The 11207-nt window shown below is 38.7% G+C and overlaps 1 protein-coding gene across 1 annotated transcript; it reads right to left on the bottom strand.

Moving 5' to 3' along the window:
* Window positions 1-595: 595 nt before the first annotated feature.
* CISD2 (CDGSH iron sulfur domain 2) lies at window positions 596-10788 on the bottom strand. The gene is made up of 3 exons (XM_072405647.1): window positions 10613-10788; window positions 5557-5771; window positions 596-3181 (listed from the first exon to the last, which is right to left on the bottom strand). The coding sequence occupies exons 1-3, from the start codon at window positions 10713-10715 to the stop codon at window positions 3092-3094; spliced, it is 408 nt and encodes a 135-aa protein (XP_072261748.1). The 5' UTR covers window positions 10716-10788; the 3' UTR covers window positions 596-3091.
* Between the last annotated feature and the right edge of the window lie 419 nt (window positions 10789-11207).

The following is an 11207-nucleotide window of genomic DNA, read 5'->3' as shown; positions in this document are numbered from 1 at the left end:
CCAAGCACCTAAATAACCTTCCCTGCATACCAACTATATCTGTCACGAATCCTCAGACTATTTAGGATGACACAGCAGTATGCTGAATGTGGCATGGCTGTGTGTTCAAGGTGGAGTATTGTTATTAATCAGTATTTATATAGCGCCAACATATTACACAGCACTGTACAATAAATAAGGGTTGCAAATGACAGACAGATACAAACTATTACACAAGAGAAGAGGAGGAACCCTGCCCAAAGAAGCTTACAATCCAAGAGGTGGGGGACACACAAAATACCATTTACTGTATATGTTGTAAAATGTATTAGGCTGATAGGAGGGATGAGACAGAAAGGATGGTGACTGCGATAATGGGCCTGATTTATTAAAGTTCTCCAAGACCTGGGTGATCGTACAAATCTCCAGTCTTGGCCCATTGTGTCATATAAAAAGGTAAATCATAATGCTTAGCTGTTTCTCACCCCTCTTGTGAGAAGTGTGGCCACACTGTAGGCAAATATTTTACATGAACTTTTATTTTGCAAATTTCTTCTGAAATAGCTTTATGAACTCTGTTAGTAATGTTTTGGAAACAAAAATTTACACACCAAGCTCAAAAAACCCAAACCTTTTATTAAGGCCTACTATATACTTAAAACAACCATTAAAATACAAATAAAAGTTAAGAACTGTAAAAGAACAAAAAAAATTCAAGCATAAGGCCTAATAATAAATAAATACAGATGTTGAAAATGATGAGTGAAAAAACAACATTATTGTCAAGAGTTCATGTCATTTGCTAGTAAATTATCCCCAAATATTTAGGCTAACAATGTGTTAGGGCATTAGCAATATCACGGTTTATATAAGACATCTCCAGCCATACCAAGGTTGTTTCTATTTTGAATAATACAGTCAGAAAAGATATAAATAATATGAAAAAAGCTACTAAACACAGACATCCACTCATGTACTGCCATATGTGGCGGCGACACTGAAGAGAGAGAGAGAGAGTGTGTGTGTGTTTCAAGAGCATGTGTATACAGTCTTTAATAGCTTAATCTTAATAGTATTGATAAAAATAGATGACAAATTCTCTATCCGATTGATCTAGCCAGATGTTTTAGGCAAATCTTTCAACTATTGTAATCTGCTCCCATAGTTTAATTTGTTCCTCAGTTTGGAACAACCAATTTAAATTGAAGTTGGAAACAATTAAAACCACTGCAGTGTCAGTTTAAAGGCAATATCAATCACAATTATTTGAAAACTTTCAATTTTTGATAGCAGCTATAAACAAGCGCTAACAAAAGTTTTTAGGTACCAAGTGCATAACCAGAATTATAGTGTATTTTCCAGATCTCATTACAGAATCACAGAGATTCCTTCATATTGTTACAAATAATACTCATGTTGCCCTAAATGGAATATATAACCTGTTACTGTTAACACTAAGGCCACTTTTCCACCAAAGTTTACCTGCAATATTCCAGGTCAGATTTGTGATGCTTTACACCTATGTTTAAATATTACCACAGCAAATGATAAGGTAAACATTAAAAAAAAAGAAAACAGGGAAACTGCTAGGCCCAGTATATGTATACAAAGTATATGTTTTTCATGTGTGTATGTAAACCATTCAACCTACCAAAGTACCTGACTGACAAGCCTGGATGAGCAGAATTACACATATGTGCCACACTGTATAACTTATAGATCCCTTTACTATCTCTTTGTTAGCATTACAGCTTCCTAGGTCACTTGCCTCATCCATGAACAGAGGCGATAATGATTATTTACTATCCAAATGGCAGGGTTGAAGAGGTGACAATGCTAGCTGCAATAGTGAACCGATAAGCAGAGTTGATATTTACCTTGCTATGAACATAATCTGTGAGAAACAAAAAAACTGAACAGAAATACAAATCTATTTGGCTGAAAACACACGTATGTCAACTTTGTATGTAGTGGTTTTCATGAAGTTGTTTTATTAAAAAATTGGAAAATCACATTTGTAAAACAAATGCCCAAAGAAAGCCATCTTCTAATAAAATACACCTTCATTAGGATCTTAATGTACAATTCATTTTCAGAGAGAGCTTTTTTTTTTTTAAACAATATTTTCAACAAAATAGATGTACTACCTTATATACATATCTTTTAAGCTGATACTAGAGTACCTAAGTGTGGGAAATATTACAATGGGTGTCTTGGTGAAGCTTTTACCTAACATATGGTCCACTCCTTATTTTAAGAACCTAAAGACACTGTTTAATACCGAAGCTGCTGTCAAGTCTACAAGCCCAGCATATAAAGTTCCAGCAATGTTCCAAAAAGTTTTACCTGCGTTCAGTTTGGACCTCTTGACCAAGCCTGATTGGCAAATGTTTTGCACAAAAATTGAACCACAAAGTCACAGTTCAAGGCGGACACAAAGTAAATTTTCACAGGGCTGTCCTGTAAATCCCGTAGATGTTGGTGCTGCCCATCACATGGAGGAAATAATGGCAAGTGCAGAGCCAGTCCTTTTCCTGGCCGTAATTTATGATCTTGCATTACAAGTGCCCAGGTTGGGTGACATAAATATAACATTTCTTATATGTAAGTCACTTAGGACCAAGTCACACCGGCAGTGAAGTTGCTCACACAGGGAATAAATGGGGGCTCCAGTGAGCGGTACTAGTACAATTCACTGATGTCAGCTGTCACATGACCAGACGTTGGTTCGTTTTGAACAAATGATCAATCGAGCGGTAGGTGTGAACATTGCATTCGGGCAACTTTTAGAAAAGAGGGATGACAAACAAAATGACCATATTTACTACACAGTTTGTGTATATTTGTGCATCCTTCTTTAGTTACTGGCGTGCTTGAAATTTAGGTGGCTTAAAAATTTGACTTTGGAGCCTTTGTAACCAAGGCATTGTGGTTTAACATGACAAAACCCTAACTACTGTATTAGCAATTAGAACATGTCCATTTGCAAGGTATAAACGTGATCCACTTCAGAGCTGGGCTCAAAAACACTTCATTTAAAATAACAAGGCCTTAAAGTTCTCCTACATCTCTAAGACACAACAGACAAAAATGTTCCAAAATAATTTTACAGTTAAACTTCTTTCTTTTTCAAGATGAGTGGACCCACGTTGTCTCCAGTTAGTTCATTGTGTTTGTTATGGGAGCCGTCACAAACAGGAAACTGGAAACAAGAGAAAACAGGTCATTGGAAAAATACTCCATATGACAAAAATAAAAACTCAATCTGTTACACAAGTATTGGTGTGCAAAAGGTTACATGTTTCAATCATCATACGTTTGCTATAGCAATAACTTGTTGGTGGATGTGGGAGCAATGTGACAGAAGCAGCTGCATGCAGATACTAGTCAACGCCACAGCGGTCTGAAGCCTGGGTTGTGGGGACCTGTCCATATGAGAAGTCTGGATTGAGGGATCTGTATGTATATAAACTGGTCAGAGATCTGGATGTACAATATATGGTCCTAGTCTCGCTTTTGGACGGGGCATCAAACCTGCATTGGGAAGTTATTATGTATGTGTGTGTGTGTATATATATATATATATATATATATATATATATATATATATATATATATAAACTGGTCTGAAGTCTGGATTAAGGATTCATTTTTAAATAGCCTGGTCTAAGATAAGGATGGCGGATTCTGTACGTTTGGTATGCGTTTTGCTCATGGACACCTTAATTTCAGAGGCACTAAGATGATAGTTGCTGCAAACATTTGTGAACCACTATGAAATCTAAGGAATGTCAATGGCTGAATAATGTGGTCAGACAATTAGGCAAGCACATTTTCAAATGTTTATAAAATTGTATTTAAAAGGTAAGGGTTAGTGGTATTTGAAAAAAAAAATTAAAAATTATAGATGTTGTGACAGGACAAAATTGATGTCTGGGAAAGTCCATGAGGAACATTATGCCACTCATATTCCTAGTGCATGATCCCAGAGGTCCAATCTATTTTTACTATCTCAGCCACTACAGGTAAGTTTTGGTATTCAGGGGCTCTACAAAAACCCACATACTTTTAGGTTAATCTAGCCTGGAAATGGATAATCAGGTCTGTAGAGCTCTAGAAAAGATTGTTGTCATATTTAAAGTAAAAAGTCCCAGTATTAGGCTGGTACACTTTGTACACAGGGACTGTAACTGGGTATTTTCTTATTATGTCCCTTTGTTAAAAGAAAAAAAAAATATATATATTATTATTGTTATTATTAAACTATTTACTACTTACAATACTACTACTGCTTACAATAGAATATAATGCATCATTGCATTTTTCTTTTAAATTATAAAGAACTATGTAATAAAATATCGCCATTTTTCTATCTATAGCAAAAGGAATGCTGGTTGGGTTAATGGCCACAAAAGGACAGGAGCATGTGGTCATGACACTGCAAAAATAAATTTGTCTTTCTAACTTCAGCTTGTTGGTACAGGAAGTTAAGGCCTAAATTAGATCTTTCTAAATGACAGCCGTCGTTCACTACATGAGAAAGGCCAGTCATTCTTAGATTATATGTGGACAGATTTATCAAACAACTAGTTATTTGTGAAGTATCCACAGTTTGTATGTTCCATGGCACACTAATTGTACAGTACATAAGAACAAGTGTGGTCTTGCTCTCTGGTATTTATGCCATTTCAGATTCAAATCCTTTGTAGGTCATAAAAATTCATGCTGGAACTATTTGATTAGAGGTCAGTAGTGACAAAACCCTCTGCCATGTCCGGTATTTTTATCATTATTTACCACTGTATTTCTAATGCAGTGGGGAAGTGTTTTCCACATGAGTTGTGTTGTAACTCTTTTATAGGAGGTGCTTCAACAACAGTTCTGCTGGCAAGATCACCAAGTTTTTTTTTCTGTTTTTGTTTTTTTAAATAAAAGAGGCAAACCACTAGTTGCATAGGCAGCACAGAAAACACCTTGTTCTGCATACTGCCCATAGTTCTACATGCAGTGTCCAATCGCAATCTACCAGTCGATCGCAAACGCAACCCAAGTGGATCGCAGAGCCATGCCTTACCCCTCCCTGCTGTATCCTAGCAGCCGGGCTGCTATGTCTATAGGGATGCTGGGGATGTCTTTCTATGTAACAGTGGGGAGGGAGGCAAGGAGGGCAGTCTGAGGTGAGCAGTGCTGGTTAGCAGTTCTTTTTCTTGTGCAGCACATCATTCTCCTATGACAGGTGATCTGTAGCTTTCCTGTCACCATATATCCACCACTTATAGTGCAATGTCTGCAATGTTCTGCCATTCAAGGTCTCATTAGCTCCAGTCACTTTTGTGTCTAAAATGTTGAGCATTTTTATTGTTGGTAGATCATTTTGACTTGGTCATTTAAAAAGTAGCTTGCAAGCCAAACAATTGTGGGCACCCCTGGTTTAGACTTTAAATCACTCATGTTTGACATTAATGTCCTGCAAGTTACTGACAGCAGGGTGAAGAACTGATGTGGATCACTTTTTTGATACATGTCTGTGTTTATGATTATGATGTTCAATGCATTCTCTTCACAGATAACACTTACCGTTTTAGAACGCCAGCAACGACAGTAGGCAACTTTGGCGACATGCAGGTCTTCTATGTCTATTTCATTCACAACTTTGGGGTTCTCCTTTTGGATTTTAAGATTAATCAAACTGTCTTTCTGTTTCTTCTTCTTCGGTAGGAATGGTCGGATTGCAAGGTATCCCAGCAAGGCAAGTACACCCAAAAATGGCAGTAGTCGTAACCATTCTGAAACTGAACAGGAGTTTAGGTTTGATTACAAATAGAAGATATTTATCATTTAACAAACACTGTTGTTACAATTGTTTAAGATGACATGTTTGTTTTTATTCTTGTTGGCAGTACAAAGTTTCTGTTGCAGTAAAAGTACTGCCAACAGGATCTGTACAACATAACCATAAAAGTGTCAGCAGCTTCTTGTTAAAGGATAAGTGAACTTTCCCTGGCCTAATCCACCAGCCCCATCTTGCTGCATACTTACCTTGGTCCAACATCCAACACCACTTGCTGTACCATTGCATTACAACCCCAAAGACTTTTATTGGACTGTCTCCAGCCTTGAAACACTGCCCTTTAGAAATCTATGTGGCACTAATGTGAATCCACAGGCAGGACAGTGAAGGCTTGCATTGTCAGGTACAAACTAAACATGGAACTGTGTCTGTTGTATCAAAGTATGCATGCATCTGTAAAGAGCGATTAGGTTAGGTTCATGAGAAAAAGAATAAATAAACTTAGTTTAAACTTTTCTCACTGTGTAAATCCCATTACTTACCTGGTCCTCGCTGTGATGATCCATTCTGTCCAGCGTCGATCGCTATAAAACAATACTCACCTCCCCGCAGCTCTTCCGGACATGTCTTCTCTCTTCTTTCTTAATCCGACGAGTGCAGTGACAATCACCGGGGTTTCCCGGTGACATCGCTGCATGCGTCGGTGCGGGCGGAAAATTCTAAATCCTTTGCATTGAACTCAATGCAAAAAAGCTGTATTGAGTCCAATACAAAGAAATCCTTATATAATATATATATATATAATTGTATACGATCGTTCATATATATCGTGCATGAACGTTCGTCGTTCGTTTTCCAACGATAATAATTGGAAGTGTGTATGTAGCTTTACTCAGAAATGTAAAGAATTCTTAAACATAGTCACACAGCTGAATTACCTTATCATAACTATATCTGTCTTTTAGAGCTGAATTTGCTTTTCTTCTGCTTTTTGACAATTTCCGCACCCTTGGCTCCAGCTCTCTCTCACCATAAATAACAGTTCCTGTAATTGGGGTCTTTAAAATACAGATGGATCCCAAGTTGCCAATCACGATTCATTACAAGGCATACTTCAAGGCATACCTAAGTTCTGAATGTCATTCAGGATAACATGGGCTACCAGCACATGGCTTCGGGTTTGCATCAATTTCTGTGCCGTTTAAAGAATACCTTTCTATTTATTCCATCTATATGCTGGGGTCTTTTATATTTGGGAACACAATTCCATGCATTTTAATATTATTATTCTAGTATTCCAGGCTCAACGTGCAAGCCCCACAGGACTGAGGTTGCATCAACAGGCATAACACCACACTATGGCACCATTCACAGTCCTGCTATTCTTTACCCCAAATAAACTTTTCCCAGGTCACCTCAAATCTCTGCCCCATGATACACATATTTAAACAGCCTTGTGCTATTCTAACCACATGATTGAGACTACATTACATTTATTCAGATGTTTGTGTTTCTTTACATGAACATGCCCCCCCCACCCCCCAAACAACTTCACAATGGGATTTAAATTTGATCTTTAAATAGTCCAGGCAATAGCTCGAAGATCAAACTTTAATTTTCAGACAGATTCACATTCTTATCAAACACACATTGAAATGGTGTGGAATTCCTTGTAGACTTGAAGAAGTCAAGCTGGCCATGCTCTGACGCAAACCAGCAGCCCCACATTTTCACATTCCCATCACTAAGCATTACACATTGGAGGAGGTCCTTCTACTACAATGCTATCTTCAGTGCAGCAAATAGCTCCACATATGCTGTGGCCAAGCGACTTTATCTTGGATTTGTCAGTCCACAGCATATTATCTAGAAGGCCTGTCTTTGCCTATGTTGATTGGCAAACTGTAGCCTTGCTAAAATGTGTCCTGGCATACATTCCATGCAATTTAAATAGGTTTTATCTACTATTGTAGATGCACTTTGACTCCAACTGTTGTGAGTTATCTGGGGATTCCACAGTGGAATTTTTGTGCTTCCTAAATACTCCTCTTGGTAATTTTTGCTTAATTAGCCAGTCCTGGACAAATTAGAGGCAATTTAAAATCTATGCCTACATTATATTTGTTATAATGAAATGAATGCTTTTAAATTATTTGAAAGTCCTTTTAAATGCCTTGTCACAACCTTCCTAGAAAGCCCTAGAGAGCGCTTTCAGTCTTGTCATGATGACAGAACACAGGTCAATGGAAAAGCGAAGAGTTTAATATCTGGGATTTAAATCAACATACTCCACTTGCATACTCCTTACGAATGTCCTAATTATTGGAAAGCCTTGTTCTAATTGTATGGGTGCAGAGTGGTGGTAAATGCAGGGATCTAGTTAGTTTTTCATGTGATAAATGCACGTTGTCACTAACTTAAATAGAAAAAAAAATACACCATGTTGTTTTGTTTGCTATACATTACAATATGATACAAATATATCAGTTTTTAGTTGTAGGCATTGTTTCAATGAAGATTTAAAGGTTTATCTTTTTAAATGTTTTGTCTACAATTTTCTCCAGTAGTAATTAATATTTCACACCCCTGTATTGAAGCAGCAAACACAAATAGCCCATCAAATACAAATAAATAACAAGGATAAATAGTCAAACCCAAAGTAGATAGATATAGGTGAATAACCCAGTCCTCCCTCACAGGGGAGTTCATAATAAAAATTGAATGTTCACCAAGCAAAGTGAATTACTTCCATGCAAGGAATTGTTAGCTTGGTGAATGAGCTGCAGATTTGCTGAAATTACCCATCCATTCACATGCAAGCAAGAATCACAGTTTTTATATTTTCTTGCACGCTGTTCTGTATATTTTGCAAACAAGCAACAGAGCAAGACTACCTCTTAAAAAGTGAGTTAGGACCATTTCTGCTAGGGATGAGAAGTTAACTGTGAATCATGTGTACTCTGAAACACTCTGAAAGCGCATTTTTTATGCATTCAGATGCTAGTCCATCCAAACAAAATTTGAGCTGTGTTAATGTAGCGCACAAATGTAAACATAAATGTGGCCCTAAAGGTTGCTTTGTGTTAAAAGAGATAAAGAAGTTATGTGTATTATTACCAAATAACTATCATTTTCCACTACTATTGATTGTTGTCGTCCTCCTAATTTTACTGTTGGGAAAACCATGAAAGTCCTGCCAAACCTGTTTATTTAGTTTTAGATAGGATGGGTAAGAAATGGAATCTCTGTCATATTTGTGCTGTGGTATGTTGTTCAAGACAGAAAGTGATAGGAAATCTTTCCAACAATGACAAAGTGGAACGGGGGATATGCCTCCCTATCTACACCCCAATTGCTTGAGTGGGGTTCCCAGTAAATGGAAAAACATCCCCTCTGGAGTCACACAAAAATAAAAAACAGAAAATGTAAAATGTAACCTCATCATCTTGGCATATTGCTTAGAATTGTTCACTGATAGCAGTAAAAAACAAAAACAAAAAAAAGAAAAAAATTTACAGTTTCGGCTGTAAATAAACTTTATCGGCATCTATTGACTTTATCAATTATCTATTGACACACATGGCAGGGGTAGCTCTGTGCATCCCAATTTCTTCCTCACTTCACATAAAAGGGTAAAAAACGCATTTTAAACATTTGCTGCTGAGTACACACCTAAAAATTTCCCCAACATTTTACAACTTACCATTCCCTGAGCTCATTTATACCGGTCTGTTTTGGTTTGTTAACATGCATTACAATAAAGCAGAACTAAAGCCTCAAAACTTACCTATCTGCAATAAGTCAGAGAATTGCAGATATGTAAATGAAGCCACCAACTTCCTTTTTTCTTCTGCCCAGGCTGTGGGAATTCATTTATCCCCAATCCATGCACATTCCAGGTGTGATCAGGCAGGTAAGTCTGGTTATTGGAGAAGAGACCTTCCTGCAATAGCCACCTGCCTGATCCTTTATTTTGTAAATTTTAAGGCTGCCTATTTAAATAGCTAAGCTAAGTCACAGGAACATCAGAGGAGTCAGGGCAGTATGGAGGTAATGAAGCCAGTACCAGACATACAGTGCATTGAGGTAACATTACTGCATTAATGTGCAAGGCCCATTTCAGCAGCAGCATTGCACTGCACTCTTGGCCATGCCCTCATTTACCTATATAGGTGTGATTGGGTACCATATTGTGTATGTGGTTGTGGTCCCTGGAGGAAGGAGTCCTGTTGCTTCTGGCCGTGCACCACACTGGTACGCATATATTATACACACAATGGCACAGCATGGCGTTAGCTGGAGTTTGCCACTTCCAGGAATGAAGCAGCCGAGTGCCATGTACCTGGAAGCGGCTTCCCATGCAGTTGTCTGGTGAGTAGGAGGCCTGAGGGCCCTCACAAACCAGTGGAGGGAAAAGATGAAGGTTGCTGAGCATACAGGGGCCACACACCACATTGCAAGTAACCAGATTTACACCTGGCTGGGGTCACATGGCCACAAGAAATTTGTCTATTTTGGGAACCCAGCAGCATGAAAAAGATGGTTCCCAACTTGTTAGGACCAAGGTTAGGGCTGCAGCAGACCCTGCAAGTATAAATGTATCTGGGGCTGTATACAGAGGTCAGGGGCTGCCAAGGCAGGTAAATGCTGGGGGCGCAGGATTACACACGTGTGTTCTCATGGCAGGGGACCCCAAACACCATCCATATGTCTGCAGACTGTAAATGAGGATTCAATAGAGGATGGCCGCAGCTACAAAACTTCTCCTCCTGTCAGGGGAGCGAGTAACATGACAGCGAATAACTCGGCGAGCGGCGGGCCTGACTGGGCGGCCCCAGTTACCTGTCAGCCTGATGAAGCCGGCGATACTGTCAGGCACCGGCAGTCTCTTCAGATAGGCGGGAAGCTGCACCTTAATGACTCGGGCCAGGATCTCCAGGACCATCTTGTTCCCGGGTGAAAGCAGCTACAAGGCAGCTCTGTCCTCCAGGAAGAGAGACTTGTGTGACTCCTCTGTTCCGCCTCCTCACACCCCTTCCTCCTCCTCCCTCACCACACAGGGATGCCATATAGAATAACTTGTGTCATGGCTGACACCTACAACTTCTCCATAGGGGCATTGCTTGGGTTCAATCAGAACCTATTGCCCTGAAAATGATGGTTTGCACCTTGTGCTGCCTGATTATATGTTCATACTAATGTATCATTGTACTGTAAGATGTGAAATGTAAAATGGTGCTGTTAAGGCGATTTCTTATTGATCCCAGACCATATTTCCCTCTCTATTGTGACCTCAGTTTTCAACGCGTTGGGAGCAGTGATTAACACAACACGCAACTTAAGCATATATAGTTATATACTGTCTCAAATCTTTATTTTCACATCACAGTTTATATAGTCAGACAACCAGGTGGAAGACACTTAGTAGTCAGTAACA

The sequence above is a fragment of the Pyxicephalus adspersus genome, chromosome 3 (genome assembly GCF_032062135.1).
Source record: "Pyxicephalus adspersus chromosome 3, UCB_Pads_2.0, whole genome shotgun sequence".
NCBI lineage: Eukaryota > Metazoa > Chordata > Amphibia > Anura > Pyxicephalidae > Pyxicephalus > Pyxicephalus adspersus.
This window is presented reverse-complemented; position numbering and strand designations above follow the sequence as displayed.